Below are 18,104 nucleotides of genomic sequence, written 5' to 3'. Positions count from 1 at the left end.
GCGTCCCATGAGTTTTTTCGCGGGTCCTGCAGACGTTCTTAATGTTGGGCAATGTGGTCCGGGGTATGTCCGAGGCCATTTTGTTGCTCATTAGGATCGAAGTGAACATTAATTAAATTAGTGTTGCAACAAACAGAACTGACTGCGCGAATTTGGATGTTTCTTATTCAGGAGAGTTTGTATAAAATATTTTGAGGTGTTTGGGATCACGGCAAGCCAGGCCAAAAACCAAATTTGTCTGGGAGATGAAAACTGTTTGTGATCGCCTTATTGGAGATTAATATATCCTTAAAAATGATTGTAGAGGTAATAACCCAAACCGCGTTACAAGAGAAGGCATTCTAGCTTCCAGATATAAAACTTCATTTTCTACATATTTGGCTAGTACTAAACATTTTATCAAGGCTTGCCTCTCCAGAATAACAACGGGGTGAAGTTTATATGCAGATGCTACCGAGTGTAGTACGCACCCAAAGTCCAATGATATTGTTTGTTTGTCTTGTGTTTTTCACCGTCTTCGGGGGAAAAAAAACTTATAATCTATAAATGCTTCACGGATGCTGTTTTTGCCTACGTCACGCGCGTACGCACATTGTCCATCACTATGATCATCACATTTCAAGGTGAGCAAGAAGAGAAAGAAGAGAAAGAAGAAGAAATGATCTCATCGAGGACGGAAGCGATTTTTATCATCGGCATACATACCGTAAGTAAGGAAGGATACGTATTGCCATTCATGTCTTATCGGGACGCCTGACGTTGTCCGAGTCACTTCTCTAGAAACGTTAGCAGATTATTTAGCACGCTTTCCGTTCAGCGGAAACGTCTGTCTGTCGACGCAGGTACAGAACATCATAGGCCTACTCCGCTTCTCGTATGGGTTCCATAGAACGGGCTCAGGTAAGTGATATAGAGACCGCGAGAATATCACCTTTGCCGCGAGTGCCGGCATAAAGCGCCTGTATCTACGGTTCAGCAAAAAACAACTTACTTTAACGTCCACTGGTTACTTCAATTACAAAAAGGTGGAGCCAGCTTCAGCCCGTGAACTTTCTCTTTTTTTGGAGAGGGTAGACGCTTTCTCTCATGCACGTTCAACATGCAGGCATCGTTATACGAGTAGACACGGCTTCCAGTTATGCTGTTAGCATAAGACTGCTAGCTTACGATATCATCCGGTACATTACTACATATCCGTCGTATTAACGACAGTACTACATTGTCGGCGCGCCTCGGCTGGCAGTAGCAAGGCCACGAGACTTCCTTGTAATTTCAACGAAGTATGAGTGCAGCTCCAGGTTCCCCGGGCCGCCAATGACCTATGAGACGCAGGTTGAAACGGAGGAGTTGAGACATGCAATTTCTAGGTCCATTTTCAATAATCCTGTGTTTCGGCCCTATGTGGCCCAGTGCGTTCAAAACGCCGTCCCTAAATTTGTGTACTAAGTTACATAACGCCTTTGCAGCTGGTTGGCTACGCTTCGCACTGGACAACCTGGTCTCTTTTGAGTTTCGTGCGCTCTCGTCTAGCGTGCTTTTTATATGTTTGAGCATTGCGTGCAGACAGATCATCACAAGTAAGCTCTTTGGAAGCTTGTGTAGAAGCTGAGAGCTGTTCTTTTTCTTTGTTTTGCTTTTTCCGCAGAGAACATGGGACTCAAACTAGACGTCTGTCTCGGAGCCGAGTCCTTCGCAAACATCCTCAGTGACGTGATCATCATGTTCCTGCTCTGGCAAGAAGTACACCCCGCTTTTCACAATGCCATAGCTTACGGAGCGGTATTGGACAATGCCGTTGCTTGAAGCATGAAAGAGCACCTACAGCGGGTATCTGCGCTGATACGCATGGCTGTCTGCTACCATGAAAGAAAGAAAAGAAAAAAAGAAGCCACCAAAGTTCGATTAATTAAACTTGAGCCATGCTAAACCGGGTAACAAGACGAGGACAGAAAGGAAGGCTCAAGATAAGCGTTAATGACAGTAACGCTATTGCAGCAACGCAGTAATATAGTGCGCAAAGCCCCAAGCATGTATACAATTTTGATCGTTCAGGGAGGATATCAGCCAGTGGCAGTGATGACAAAAAAGGCGCGCGCGAACATTCTTGGAAACTGCAAAGGAGCGACGATGATTGGCTCCAGTCGAGTTTTATACCTGTTCGTCTGTATCATATGCTGCTGCCGTCTCAAGGCTCGTAAATTTGACGTCAATCCCCCTTTACCCATTTCAATTATGCACTTTATATTTAATTATTTATAGTATTATTTGTGCAGTGTCTTATCCAACGAGGGATATCCAGCAAGCAAAATATAACGCACTTTTACCATTACCCTATATAAAAACTGACATGTTCATACCTTCTTTTTTTAACATGCGAAATTGTATCTCAATACAGGTTTGACATTTTTTTGAAACAATGGTACGAGAGTTTTTTCTTATGCTGTAGCAAATGCGTGCCTGTTTTGGCAACATTTCAGAAAATATTAAACAGCTTTGAGCAATGTGCTCGTGTGCGCTCAGTCGGACGCGAATACACACTAATCCAATCGAATAATTTCTTCTGCAGGGGATTACAATGGAGCCAACTTTTTTTTTTATTTCGTCTTTATTTCTGAATGCCTATAACTTCTTTTTTCCACTTTCAGGAAAACGGAGCTGGAATGGACGTGCGCTCTGTAAGTACATCACATAATTTTTACATCTACCCAAAATTACGTTTCTTTACGATCTGGTTTACGTTTTTTTTTTATTCCATATTTGACAACATTCCTTAGCATCCTGAGTTCGTGGGAGAGCGCAATCGAACCAGTGAACTGGTCCTAATCAGCGCAAAGTCATAGCCACTTTGCTACCGCGGCTGCTACAGCTGCACATGTAACGTTCTAGGAGCACGTGGGTGATGCCCATTATCGAAATGAAGGTTTCTTGTTCGCTCGTTCCTTCGTTTGTATGTTTCTTTCCTTCTTTGTTTCACATGGTCGGTTGCTTTCAGGACATTTTTTTTCAATACGTTGCAGTTTTCTATCAAGGCTTTTGATCCAAGTCTTGCGGTGCGTTACATATAAACCCCTAAGTTTCTTCGCAAGACAGGATCCACGTTACCTTTATAGAGCTCACGGCTCGTACAGAGGCTACGGCTGAATGCTTCACGTGACATATATGGTACATTCATTCGCCGTAGAAAAATATTGTCGTACATTATTGATGATGAAGGATAAAACACTGCCAGAACTGTGAGCTCACAATATATACATACATACATACACACACATATATATATATATATATATATATATATATATATATATATATATATATATATATATATATTGTTGCTTGTCTTTAGCGAGAAAAGCTTAACCAACAATATATATATATATATATATATATATATATATATATATATATATATATATATATATATATAGTTGGTTAAGCTTTTCTCCCTAAAGACAAGCAACACTCAAACCATCGCGATAGCGGCGAGCGCGGTGGTCGAAATTGAAACTGACGAGTCAAGTCTGTCCACTCTTTATACTGACAATATACAGTGGACATCAAAAGTTTGCGGACCACGCGAGCGCGTACCAAGTGGCCGCTCCACCATGATTCCAGTGCGTTAGCGGCTACCAAGAGAAAAGCGAGGTCGCAAATATTTTCTTCTTCTTGTTCTCTAGCGTGCCCCTTTTCTTGCTCGGCGCAAGGATTTTTATAAGCTTCTTTTTCTCACTCAACGCGCTCTTCGGCAGCCGTGGCGACCCCCTTCTGTGTCTGCCGCAATATCATGGCAACTGATATCAGCCATGAGCGACGGACGGATATCAATCCATGTCACTGGGTCGTACGCTCTTCGTAGGATAATGAACTAGAAAAGCATCCAGTGGCAGAAGACGCGGGTGACGTTAGCGCACAGCTAAAGTTCATAATTCCCACACATAGCGCTGCCCTCGACAACAGGTGTTTCCACGGAAGCTGGTACGGGAGTAAGTTTGGCGCACGCTCGGGCAGGACGTAAAAGATTTCTGTGCACTTTAAAACAGCGTTCGCCGCGCGCGTAATCTCGTCAACAAGGTTATTTCAATATAAATTCGCTAACTACGTTCAGTAAATTGGAATACGAGGGGCACTTCTGCCGCCGAGCAATAGCTCGATAACAGCCATAATCGAGTGAAAAAGCTTGACCGACAAAAACAATAAAGCAATGTAGGCATGACAGCATATCAAACTTCTTTTTGAAAACGTTTTACGACACAACGCGTGATGCACTTTCGCTTTCAGGTGCGAACCACGGAAACAATTCGAGGAAGTTTGACCAACGTGAGTATAAACTGACTCGGACCCCAACGTGTCTGGTGTCGCCTGCTTGGGCGGAAATGAAACGGCCATTCCACCTGCTGCCTTCATATCTAAAAAAATCATACCTTGGTTCCCAAATACACTCTAAATTAGGTGCATAACATGAACCACTGATTAACATTACCAGTGGGCGTCACTCTTGTTGGTTTCGTTAGAGCAATTCAGGCACAAAGCGTGATGAATATCTTGAAGGCACGGCGTAAGAAATAATGTGCAACGCATTGCCAGTATAATTTCAAAGGTTAACAATGATCGCCCCTTTTCTTGCATAGAATGTTATGCATGCAATTATGAACGCGCGCGACTTTGATTGATGGATAGACTAATGTATTATTGATGGTTGGTTGGCTAATGGAACTGATTCAAATTCCTAAAGCACTACATATGAACTATTACCTACATTAGGCGATGGAGGGCAAGATACCTTTTTTACCACCACGTGGTATAAGCGTTATAAACAGGGACAAGGTGCCTCATGAAGGCTGGCCAACGTTTCGATAGGAGGACCTAGCTTCGTCAAAGGCGGCTTCGTCATCCTCGGCATAGTAGCTATAACGGCTTAGTAGAGTGACGTCACCTGCGGTTGTTGTCAGTGGCGGCTGGTTGTAAAGGGAGAGACTGCAAAGAAAGTGAAAGCTCTAGACTGACATCTGGTAAGGGTGGTTTCTAAGACGAGGGGACAAGAGCGGGAGAGTGGACAGGTGGAAGGAAAATAAAAATGAAAAAAAGATAAAAAAGACCAATAGTGAACAAAAATGAAAAACCAGAAAAAGAAACGACGGAAGCCAGCCTTTAAGACCCAAACACCAGCAGAGAAGTAGACAGTGTTTGCGTCTTGAAGATTGTGTTCCATCGTTTCTGGAAGTACGTACCAACTGGCCCAGCAACAGGCTCTTCTAAGAAAAAGAAGAGCACAGGAAGGTGTTGCGGAGCGAGAGTTTAGGGAGCACTCAGGGGTGTCGTTGGCGGCACGCTTTTGTGGCTTGTAAGAAGCGGTCAGTCGATCAGTGCGCGAGCTTAATTTTTATACCACAGTGTGCTCCTCCATATACATCTGTCAGCCGCATTGTAAATTTCTTTTTTCTTGTACCACCTACAATTCTTAACAGTGCGCCTAACTTTTGGTGCACTCACCCATCCAGTCTTACATGCCTTACTCATTCAGTCACCGCAATCAGAGGTAGAAAAACCATCGCATTTCTTATTTGAAGAATTGTTCCTTCCGTAGTGCTGATGATGCTTAATAACTCATGCAAGAAACGAAAGCATTAACTAAACCGGACGCTTGTGCGGCACCACTACCCGATAGAGAGGCAGCGGGGCGCCGAGCACAGCCACTTATGCTTCACCGTTTTTTGCTTCGTTTCGTATTGATAACAAAATGCACGCTAACTTTGCTTACAGCAGGTATTTGATAACAGAATAAAATCCTGGGCAATATTTTGGAGTATTAGAAAGCGTCCGTTCTAACGTCTGCACCAAATTCATCAATTTTTTTTTATGTGCTGCAAGCTTTTCAGAATCTACATCCAACCGAAAGAAAAATATAAAGTACAAGAGAGTCAAAAATACTTCTCTACCCGGTTATCTTGAAACAGCCTATGCAACGAAATAGATTTCCAGAGGAATTTCTTCCTGCAAGGAACATTAAAAATTCCCAATAGCGCCTATTGTTTAGGGCTTGTCATTACTTAGTTGGGTTGTGGGCTAGCTGTACAATAAATATATTGCATTTTTTTCAATGATTTGTACGCAAGGTGTAAAGTACGGATGCATAAAAAATGCATTTACTTTTTAAGCTTATCTAAGTTCGTGGTTTCGCGCCACCTTCTGGACATTGACCCTGTTAACATCATTTTATTTTTATGCCAAAACAAGGGCGTGCACCTAAAGAGTAAGCTCAGTTCCAATATGTGGAGAAATGTTGCTTTCTCGTGTAAAATGTTGGTCGAAAGAAAATATGTGAGCACCCTGTGACTGTGTTTGTTGAACACGCGATGCTCAAATGACGAGGTTTACGTGGCTGAAAATGGCCCAACCTAAGTCGTTAAAGTACAACGTGCACGTAGCGCGATTGTAATAGGACCGCTAGGGTGTCGAGAATAAAACAGAACATTGATAGCATGCATCAAAATAACTAAAGAAGCGCAACCACCAGACTTTACAACCAGTGTGACATGCGAAGTTAAACTGGATGTCCGTGGCCTCGTTATATGAAACATAAACCAAAAGAGTGGATTCCTGTAGTAAAAATTCTTCGTTCTTACTATTTATTATATTAGCGTAGCGTTACGCAGGTTACATAGATTTAGCGCAACCATTGTCAAAGTAGATATACTGGACAAAAATAACGTTTATTTTTACGCATTCCTTAACTCGTATGTAATTTTGCCATATTGTAGTATTCAGGCCTGTAGAAGTCGAGCAGCGAAACTTCATCGATGCCGTTTCCGCAAGATCGTTTCCGTGCATCATGATTCAAAGTACAAATTATTGAGGAGCACAGCCACGCTATAGCATCTTCTGCATATATGGCTTGGTCTACATCTACTGTTATGGAAACAGTGAAGAAGCGAACCTTTGCAAAGTGATCCTAATTTTATTCGTAAACACCTCTCGTCAAATTAAAATTATTATTTCATTGTTCAAAAAACCCTAATTACGCAAGGAATGAAAACACCCGGCTCTAGTCATCAAAGAATGCAGAGAATGCAAAAACAATGAAGGCTGCGACCTGCTTAGCAGCCCCAGCTTCCGTGAGTGCGTGCGTTTCTCAAGTACTCGGCAACATTTAGTCAAATACTATTCACTTTCTCTCGTCCGCGTGCAGAAACAAATGACTCGAGTTCTCGGCTTCTTCGTTGCATGGAACGCTATTGCGGTGCATATCTGCGCGTTTGGCAACTTGACAGGCCTGATGTACCCGCCCAAATGGGTGAGTATTTCCATGCCTTCGTGGCGTCGCTGCGACACCGAAACGATGGCAAAATCTTTCGACGATCGCTTCCGAGATTTTCGGACAATCGGGCATATATCAATTATTCATCAAAATCTTAGCTAACCTCATCGTAAAATACACAATGAAGCAAGATGAACACGAGTACCGTTATGGTATTCAACTACTCTCCTGCCCATTTAAGGTTCGAGGAGCCGCCCATACGTAGCATTGAAATGTATATATGAGTAGCACCAGAAGGAAGTCAAATGGTGAAAAAATAAGTCAACGTAAACTTTTAGCATTTCCCACCAGAAACTTGCGTGCGTTTGTATTGTGCCAAAAAATGACTAAGTTTCAGGGAAAGCCGTTACTGAAGGGGGCGCATTCCTCTAGCTTAATTCATATTACCGGCAACGAGCGAGGAAAGGTCATCACATCTCTTTGCCACCATTTGTCAGTAAGACACCATCATACAGACGTACAGTGCTGTGATGTTCTTTTTGCACAAAATGTGGAAGCCAGGCCAGAAACTTAGTTACGAAAATGTCGCTCGTTAACAGTACCCTAGGCAAACCGCCGGCCCATCCGGAACGCGACATATCCATCCTATCAAAGGCTTTTCGCCATGAAGCCTGGTAAGATGCCCCCGATAACGATACCTTGGATCGTGAAAACTTTGGACATCGCATGAACGCAACTTTTTTTGCAGCTTGCAGTGAACATCAGCTTCGCGTGCCAGCTAAAGGCAGGGCAACACTACGCTGTATAAAAACTATAGCGTAAGGTGGGAGAGTGGACGGCACGGAATCGGAGAAAATAATGACATGTTTTTAGAACCCGCAGTCGTGCTATGGGTGATGTCATTCAGTCACTCCTATAGAAAATCGAATAGACGTGGACAAATGGCATTTTGGTGAAGGCTGAAATGCAATGTAATAAACTTTTTAATAGCTGCAGCTGAGTCGTAGCGACTTATTTAAAACAGAGCAGTGTAACTTTATGCGGATTGTGACGGAATGTTCCAGTCGGGTCTCACATTGCGTCCTAAACTAACCTCATTGTATTGCTAGTTGAAACTTTGTCCTCAGTTATAGTGACATCTCGGACATTTTCGAGAAATAATTCTAATACCTCAGCTTATTTGTCTGTATTTTTCATTTATGGAGAAGTGCAGACGAGCAAATACAGTGGAGTATCTCTAAAACAAGATGACCTGTACGAATAAAGAATAATTCTGTCCCGGTTCTATTGTGAGGTGTGTGGTGCGCGACCTGTACAACGAAGGTGACCTGTATAACGGATGATTACGGAGGCCCCAAATAATTCTTTACGACGACGCTTCACTGTACTTGCCACAGTTTAAAAACCCGTGTCTGTGGCAGAAAACATCCAGAAACGACTCAGCACATTGTAATAGATTAGATGGCATCAATCCTTCGAGCACCCGCAGAAACACCCTCCCTGCAAAAACAATTGAGTTTAGGTTTAATAAGAGCGTTAGTGAGTCAGCATGGATATAGCCAAGAGAAAAATGGTAGCGGAAATTAAAAAAATATTTACCAGCAATAAAATGTTTGCTGACGATTACGATAATCTCTAATGCGAACTTGGAGCGCAGCCCTATACGTGTTTTCATTGTTATGATTTATGATAAGGTAAACTGTTTATGTTAGGAAGAGAATGGTGTGAGTAACGCAGCTGGCGCGACCAATCTGTCTCGTGCGCCACATTGCAAACGGAGCGAAGTGTGGCGTGACTGTCTCGCTAATCAGGAAATCGCGAGAACCAGCGCATGGATGACGCGAGGGCGCAATTCACAGCAGCCGCCGCAGGCGGACCTTCGCTCATGCAGCGCTTTCTTTCCATATATGGCATCAGTGGACGCGCTAGCCACATGCCTCATCGATGGCACCATCGGTTAACAGACGACGTCGCGCTAATCTAGCACCATATCCTAGCTGTCGTCGCCGCAGAAGCCATCTTGTGCGGCGTTACGCATTTCTACGTACGCGTTCGCCACACCCTCCTCCTCCACTTTCGGTCTCGCGCTCACTTCACTGCACGGTGTAAGAACTATATAGAGAGATGCTGACACTCTCCCCCGAACGCTCGGGAAAACGTTGCTGGCTCGCGGCCGCATTATGTTCGGGTCTGTTGCAGATGGCTGCAGCTCGGTCGGCGCCGTCATGAAGAGCGCTGCGAAATGCAGTCCCATTATGCAGGCAACCAAATTAAAGCTTCAACCATGGGCGGAGAATAATGACATTTTGGGAGAACAGAATATCTTCAGAATAGGTAGGCGTTTAGATAACTTATTTGTTCTTACTCAATGTATTGAAATATCAAAAGTAGAAAGCAGACCGTTATATGTGGCCTTTTTAGACATTACAGGAGCCTATGACAACGTAAACGGCAACATTTTGTGGGATATTCTACAAGGGGAAGGCTTAAGCGGCAATTGTCTACAGATTTTGAGAGAGATTTACCTCGAAAATACCGTTTGCGTTCAATGGCAAGGGAAGAGGAGAAACTTCATATCAACAAGGGACTGTGGCAGGGGTGACCTTTATCCCCACTGCTGTTTATGATGTACATGGTGAGGAAGGAGAGGGTGCTAGAAAGAAGTAATATCGGTTTTATTCTCTCATACAAACAGGCGGGTGCAGTAATAGAGCAACAGATTCCAGGTTTATTTTATGCGGACGATACTGTGTTACTAGCTTACGAGCAAAGCGATTTGCAACGTCTGGCTAATATCTGTGGACAGGAAGGTAACAATTGAGGTTTGAGATTTAGTGTTAGAAAATCAGGTGTTATGGTATTCAATGAAAACAATGAACAGACCGTGGCAATACAGGGCAAGGAAATACCGCGGGTAACAGAATATAAATACCTTGGTATATGAATAAATGAAGGCAATAGATATATGTAAACACAGGAAAAAAAGAATATCAAAAAAGGGGAAAACAAATGCAGCCATAAGGAAGTACAGAGCGCTATGGGGATACAATAGGTACGAGGTGCTCCGAGGCATGCGAAAAGGTGTAATGGTTCCAGGACTTACATTTGGAAATGTGGTTGTTTGCTTTAAATCAGGGGTACAATCAGGACGCGATGTGAACCAAAGGTCTGTGGGTCGCCTCGCATTGGGCGCTCACGGAAAGACTACAAATGAAGCTGTGCATAGTGTTTTGGGCTGGACTAGTTTCGATGCGAGGGAAGCTCGCAGTAAAATTAGGTATGAAGAACTGAGGAATTCGGAAGAAGGAAAATGGGCTGGAAGAGTGTTGAGGTATCTGTACAGGAAAAACAATGATTCATAGTGGAGGAAAAGAACTAGGAAGCTTACCAGCACGTATACGACCTATAGGGTGGGCAACACAGCAACAAAGAACGTCGAGCGGAAAGTCAGAGAGGCCGAAATAATTTCATGGGTGGCGGCACTGGAAAAGATACCTGTCATGAGTAACTACTTAAGAGGGAAAAAACGAAATGAGGAAAGAAACAAATTATGATAAGTCAAAGGGAAGGTCATTACTTTTCGAAGCGAGATCCGGATGCCTTAGAACACGCACCTATAAAGCGAGATAACAGAAATTAGAAGAAGCATGTGTTTGCTGCGTAAAGCTAGGGAAACTATGAAACATGTTTTATTAGAATGTGAAGACATCTACCCATCTACCCCGTGGCCTCCTTGAAGCCCTTGGGTTCAGTGAAAGCAGTGGAAAAATAAACATGTCCGCAATAGGGATTAGTTAGAGGTGATTGGAGGACTGGTGGAATAAAAGTAGGCAAACGACAACAAACGCAGGCGCACAAAAGCACAGTTCGTCATAGCGCATCACAAAATTTGGTTGCGGGAGTTCATAATGTTTTTTTTTTTAACCTAGGTAAGACATCAGGCAGTATAATAGCAAGACCTTGGGGGCGCGATATCTGTTTGTAGTGTACATGTCTGGATACATGGCATGCATGAGTCTGGGGTTTCTTTAAGAATCCGTTTGTAATTGTTTGAAGTGAACTGCTTGTGTCCTGTCTAACCTAGCGTGAGGGAATGGGTATACGCCTCTTTGTAACCTGGTCATACGATTCACCCACGCCCAGACGTTAGCAGTACCCCGCGGGGGCTCATCCTCCGATGAGGCTCGGTGAGTTAGGCCTCGAGCCACGCGGTGAGCCGCTTCGTTGGGGGTGCTCAATCCAGTGTGTGCCGGGATCCATCACAAATGCCTTCGGTTATCCAAGCAGGCCTCTCCCTGGTGTATGAAGTGTCGCTGAAATATGTGATATGCCTCTTGCGAAATGTGCCCATTTGCAAAATTGCGAATTGCCGTTTGCGAATCACGGATGACGTATGTAGCTTTCGTTTGTGAGGGCCAGTGCTATGGCCGTTTCCTCTGCCGCTTCAGCATATGCCGTGTTCACGGTGACGCTCGTGAGGTGGTTGCCTCGGTACCTAGTAACTGCCACCACGAAACTCTTCCTGTCTCGATAACGGGCTGCGTCGGTGAAGACCGCCTCCTTGTCATTGGAGTAACTTTTGCTCATGTGTTGTGCCCTGGCTTTACGCCTCCCCGTGTGGTGTTGGGGGTGCATGTTGCGAGCCAATGGGAGTCCTGAAGCATTTCTGCAGATAACTACTTAGTTAATAGGGCTGGCAATTTGTCGAGTAGAATGTCGACTGGTATAAGCATGCATGCTCTTTAAGTCTACCAAGTTGTCAAAATATCAGCACGCTCCGTTGTTTGGTTATTCATCCAGGTGCTCATTAACGGTGACGTCTGTATTTGAGTCCGTGCTTAGCTTCTAGTTTTCTCCTCTTTTTGACCACTTCTAGTCAATGTTCGAGCTGAGATGGAAAAGTTTTTTTTTTCCTTTACAGCGTATAGACATCTCCTATGATAACGCGATTCACCTGTTTAGGATTTGCACGCTTAATTTTGTAACACTGACCGCAATTTAACATCACTTGCCACCATGACGACTGGTGTGCGACAGTATATTGGAAGCAGTTTCGCCGCTTACAGACGAAATGTGTTCTGCAGTTTTGCACGGCAATAGAAATATGACATGTGCGCGAGATACGAGGGCCAATCGGAAAGTTTTTGTCCTTATTTCTTATTAGCCAAAATAAGGTACATGAAGGTAATTACAAATGTATGTACTATTATACATACCTTACACTATTTTTCCACATAGTGCCCACACCGGTTTAGACATTTGTCCCATCGCAACAGTAAATTTGAAATACCTTTTTGGTAGAATTCGTCCGGTGGGCTCTGGAAGCCCAGTTGGACTGCTGTCTTGGCTTCATCGTTGCACGTGAATCGCTATCCTGCCAGGAACTTCTTGAGCTGGCCGAAAATGTGTAAATCACTAGGGGCGAGGTCCGGACTGTATGGTGGGTGGTCCAGACTGTCCCAATGAAATGGCTGGAGCTTATTGCACGCACGTGTGCGGCAACGCAAGCGGTCTCTCCGAACGCTCATTGTTATGCAAGTATTCACGTCTTTTTGCGAACTCACAAGAGCACCACCTCACACTTATCAAAGTGAGGCACTTTTCACCATACGTGAGTTTCACCATATGTGAGCATTTAGATGGACATTCGTCCTTTGCTCCATAGAAAACGAATCACACTCCGTTGCACGTACGCCGTGGACGTGTCAAGCCGAAGCGCCATCTTCAACAACTGACCGCAGCGCCATGCTACGGAGCTACCGACAGATGACGCCGGGTCGGTCCATGAGATATGTTTACGCCACAATTACAGCACTAATTTCCAAGAGAAAAAATAATCAGGGCAACGGCTTTGCGATTCGTCCTTGTATACCTCAAACTTGCGGTGTATAGAGCCTTTCATAATAGCTAGAGGAAGGGTTTATTTTCCTCGATATGACGCTTTTCTTTTGCCTATACATTAGAACCTCCTTATAACAAAGTTGAAGTAGTAACCAAAATTAATTCGTTATATCCATTATTGCCACTTACTGCAATATATTCGCGATGGGGTGCACAATTGTAAACACGGAAATAAGAAGACAGTTTTGAGGCTCGCGCAACCGCTACACGGTGACGCATCAGATGAAATTTGAATTAAATACATAACAATCTTCGGAGTGTGAAACACGAGACTCCTTAGCGCCTGACGCGAGAGCCTTTAGATAGATACCTTCTGTTCTATTGTGGCAGTCTTTCGCGTCTCCTTTCCGCTTAGCTCGTGGAAGTCGAGTAGCACGTGGCCCATAACACAGCGCTGCGCTGTGTGATCGACGAAGCACGCTAACTTCAGCTCGTGGTCTCCGAGAGTGCACCGGTGCCAATGCAATCTCGGAGGCCACGCCCAGCTGTCGGGCCGCGCGGCACGGCGCAGGGAGAGGGAGAAGTGAATGCATAGCCTGGACATCCCCCGGATATTTCGCCGGGGAAATCTTGGAGGCCAGACCCAGCTGCCTACGCTGCGCGCTGTTCTCAAAGAGAGAAGTCAGTGCACTAATCTTTCGGACCGCCGCGCGCAGACGCCCAGTATGGCGCGACTCGCGCAGGCTTGCGTGTGACCCCGCAGATTGCGCCAGGTTGCGAAACACCAGTGTTTCTCACAGCGTATTCGACGCGTGGTCGCGGGAGTTCTGAACTGCCATGGCGAACGAATGCCGAACCCCGTGGAAAATTATGAACTCGGCGCGGAAGGGTCGGGTATTGTTTGGTTTTCGGAGAGGAACATAGTTCGTTATATCCATTGTAAGGACAATTTCACTTCGTTAAAACGACGTTTTACATGCACGGATCTCCACGGGCTTTTCAAGTGCAATTACGCTTGCTTCATTATATCTATTATATTATTATATTATTATATTATATTATATTATCTATCATTATATCTAGTATTCGATGCACGGAAAACATAAAAAATAAGCTTCGTCGCCTTGCAGAGAGTAAGCAGGGAATGAGAGTGGCTTATGGCGGTGTTCGCAGCGCAAATTCTGATTCTCAGTTGAACAAGTTCGCTGCGATAAAAATGAAATTTTGCTAATTTCAAACTTCGGAGACCCCTTCAGTGGAGGTGCATGATATATGTATCATATGACATTGAGCTAGGTATTATCAATGGTCGAGCTCCCTGAGCTACGAGTACGTCACCAGTGATAAAGTTTCAGTATTCATACGCGTGTGCGATATTCTCACTCACATTATCGTTCTTGCTTGCGTTGTTTCTAGTACACCCACGTGAATGCAAACGAGCTATCGGCGAGAGAGAAGGCAAGTACTGCATGCATTAGTGAATTGTTCGTTGCGTGAAAAAACAGTGCGTCGTACACACTGGCTGAGAGCCCTTTCTAAAGAGAGATTGCCAATGCTTTAACAAACAGGTGAAGATTGTGGCGTTTTGGGCACCGCTGATCATCTTCCTTGCGTTTTGGAAGGTAAGCGCGACTGTTATAATTTGCGCGCATTATGAAACATAAGTAGATCTGCTGAAGGCTGCGGTAGAAAATCTATGCCCGCGAACTTGAAATTAATTATTATTGGACAGTCGTGCGCATGTTCTAGACTGTTTCGTTGTTTATCCGTCACACTCAAGCAATTACAGCTGTTTATTCTGATATCGCTGGCATAATTGTGCAGAGACGGAACAAATTGTTTTATCGATAGAAAGCTAACACTTTCATGACAATCCTATGTGAAGAAAGAGGGCAACATTCTCTCTTGTCAGATTATTTTGATTTTGATGCATTTTTTTACTGAAAAGTTTATTACCATAGCGAGTATGTATTGCATTTAATTTGCGAATCTAGGTGTGCTTGAGCAAACATTAACCATTCATTCATAGTATGACAGCAAGTATCTTAGATTCACAAATAATCGTATTCCCTCTTCTCAGCAGTGTGGAGGCCACGTGTTTTCAAGTATGCATCTGAGAGTTCCGTATAAAGTTTGCAAATTATTAAAGCCTTTTTCCTCATGATTGTTCCAATAAGGTAAAGCAGAGTTGTCTCAGATATCTTGACTAGCCAGTGCTAGGGACACGGCAGTGGAAATACAAAGTGCACACAGTGAGGCATAAAATAAGCTCCGTGGAACATGGCGAAAAAAGCACTTGTGCCTCTCTTGGTTCTGAACTAGAAAATAAAGACAATCAGCTAGTACAAAATTTCATGTTCTAAACCCTGCTAGCGCTGTCAGTAAAGGAGCTAGATGTCTGTTCTAAATTGACGAACACCCTAAGTATTGAAATTATGCTCCTCAATACATAACCTTACATTTTAGCTCATCATCATCATCATCAGCAGCAGCAGCAGCAGCAGCAGCAGCAGCCTGGTTACGCCCACTGCAGGGCAAAGGCCTCTCCTATGCTTCTCCAACTACCCCGGTCATGTACTAATAGTGGCCATGTTGTCCCCGCAACCTTCTTAGTCTCATCCGCCCAACTAACTTTCTGCCGCCCCCTGCTACGCTTTCCTTCTCTTGGAATCCAGTCCCTAACCCTTAATGACCATCGGTTATCTTCCCTCCTCATTACATGTCCTGCCCATGCTCATTTCTTTTTCTTGATTTCAACTAAGATGAAATTAACTCGCGTTTGTTCCCCTACCCAATATGCTCTTTTCTTATCCCTTAACGTTACACCCATCATTCTTTCCATAGCTCGTTGCGTCGTCCTCAATTTGTGTAGAACCCTTTCGTAAGCCTCCAGGTGTCTGCCCCGTACGTGAGTACTGGTAAGACACAGCTGTTAAACACTTTTCTCTTGAGGGATAATGACAATCTGCTGTTCATGATCTGGGAATGCTGCTTAAAGCACCCCCGCCCATTTTATACTTCTGATTATTTCAGTCTTTGATTATTTCTGACTTTTCAGTCTAAGCCATACAGTCTTTTCTTTTTCTTTTTCAGGAAGAGGTGCTTCTGAAATTTTGGTTTATTCGCGCATGACACGAAATGCCCCACATCCCACATAAGTGCTATCTGCAGTTGATGATATACTCGGCGAATAACACCATAGATTTTTTGAGAGACGCCATTACTAACGGTAAAACGGAAGATTGGTTTATTGAATCAGTCTTTTGATGTTGACAAGAAACACAAACTTTCTGAACTAAGTTTGCTCTAGATGTACTACTTATGTACGATTTCAGTTGTGCTATTTTAGCAAACGAGATATCCTTTCAATTCTTAAGTGGAGTCATATTAGGTGTCACTGATACTTTCCGTCTACCAAATAAAACACACACTACGTGCTGAATTGACACTTTAGGCAGTTCATCAGGAACCCGAAAGAACGTGTGATGCCGTTATAAAAAAAATGTAGGCGCGAAGAAAGTTCACCTAAATCACCGCTTTCGATTTTTCTTCCAGCTGTACTACACGAGCCTGATCTACGAGTTCTACTTGTACTACAAGGCTACCAAGGGCAGGCCTTTCGACTACTGCGCTACCACGCAGATAGGCAGCGGGTTCCACGCGTCCGTCGCCACTGAGGATCGCAGAACCTTTAGCCCTAGCAAGACGCTCAATCTGACCAGCGATCCAGTGCGACGACATTCCATAACCGCCGAGAACCGCGGCGCCGTCCATTCGAAAGGAAGGCGGGCGTCCTACGCTGACAGACCACGGCGACTCTCAGCCGCTGCCGACGAGCGAACCGATCCAGGAGCCATGGAAATGCCGCGCAGGCACAGCGTCAGCTCGCGGAGACAGTCTGTCGCCGCTGACGGTACCGCTGCCGGGGGTGTCGCACAGCGACGAATGTCCTATGGCGGCGGTTCGCGACGGCAATCCGTTCGCGAGGACCAAACGTCCCCCCCTGGCGCAGCCCCAATCCCGAAGCGAGGGACAGCAGGCGGTTCGCGACGTCAGCCCACCGACACCGCGGACGGTGGAGCTGAATTTTCCCCAAAAATCCTTTCACCCGATGATAACGTTCGGCAAAAGCGTCCGCCTCCGAAAAGCCCCGCAGCCACTGGCGCGTCGGCAAGAGCCAGGAAACACGGCAGCCATGCTCCGAAGCGTTCCGTCTCCGGTGAAGACCGCTCGGACGTTGGCGCACCAGGCAGGCTGCGACGGAGCACTGGCCGTCGGCATTCCAATGTGCCAGAAGGCGAACTCATGGGCGCCGTGGCAGGAGCAGCTAAAAAGACCCGTGACCGAACTCAGCGGCAGTCAGGAGCCGAGGACGATCGTCCTTAACGTCAGCCCGAAGGAAGGAAGACCGGCACCTTACATGTGACCGGACCGTCCCTTATGCTTAAGAATGTGTCTGTTTTGTTTCTTTTTTGCATTCCGTCGGGCTTCCGATGAATAATTTGAAAGGCTCAACACACTGGTTATCTTACGATGTCGCGGCTCTTAACGCTCATATACCCATCTTTGATTCTCACTGTACCGTTTTCTTTTAAAGAAATATTTCCTTCTTCCGATTGAAAAAAAACGTGTAAGCAGTCGGTGGGATCAAAAATAGTAGCTATAGCGGAAGTGACAGTGCAACTCGAGCTTCGTCATTCTCGGTTGTTTGGAAGCGCCAACACACACCGCGACGAAGAACGAGACAGAACGAGCATAATCTGCAATTACATTTTATTTACGCAAGGAATAAATACGTGAGAAAGACAAAAAACGAGGAAAAGGAAGACAAGGGAAAGATTACACTAAGTGCACGTGCCATCCGGACAGGGCATTTCTCCCTCTGACAGATATATCGAATGCGTTAGCTATTTCCTAGTTCGGGAGTCCTGTTTGGTAATTGTTTACCAACAATTACCGCGCACTTCTGTCCTGTATCGCAATCAGGACTCGCGAAACATAGAGAAAA

General features: G+C 44.7%; 1 protein-coding gene across 2 annotated transcripts; it reads left to right on the top strand.

Moving 5' to 3' along the window:
• Positions 1–643: 643 nt before the first annotated feature.
• Positions 644–17,666, top strand: LOC135915943 (uncharacterized). Of its 2 annotated transcripts, XM_065449131.1 has the most exons (9): positions 644–706; positions 843–900; positions 1,646–1,740; positions 2,646–2,675; positions 4,279–4,317; positions 7,187–7,291; positions 14,513–14,554; positions 14,665–14,718; positions 16,652–17,666. In XM_065449131.1, the coding sequence occupies exons 1-9, from the start codon at positions 659–661 to the stop codon at positions 17,480–17,482; spliced, it is 1,302 nt and encodes a 433-aa protein (XP_065305203.1). In that variant the 5' UTR covers positions 644–658; the 3' UTR covers positions 17,483–17,666. The 2 variants fall into 2 exon arrangements, with proteins under 2 accessions (XP_065305203.1, XP_065305205.1); XM_065449133.1 differs by lacking the exon at positions 7,187–7,291.
• Positions 17,667–18,104: the final 438 nt, after the last annotated feature.

This window comes from Dermacentor albipictus, chromosome 2 (genome assembly GCF_038994185.2).
Source record: "Dermacentor albipictus isolate Rhodes 1998 colony chromosome 2, USDA_Dalb.pri_finalv2, whole genome shotgun sequence".
Classification (NCBI taxonomy): Eukaryota; Metazoa; Arthropoda; class Arachnida; order Ixodida; family Ixodidae; genus Dermacentor; species Dermacentor albipictus.
This window is presented reverse-complemented; position numbering and strand designations above follow the sequence as displayed.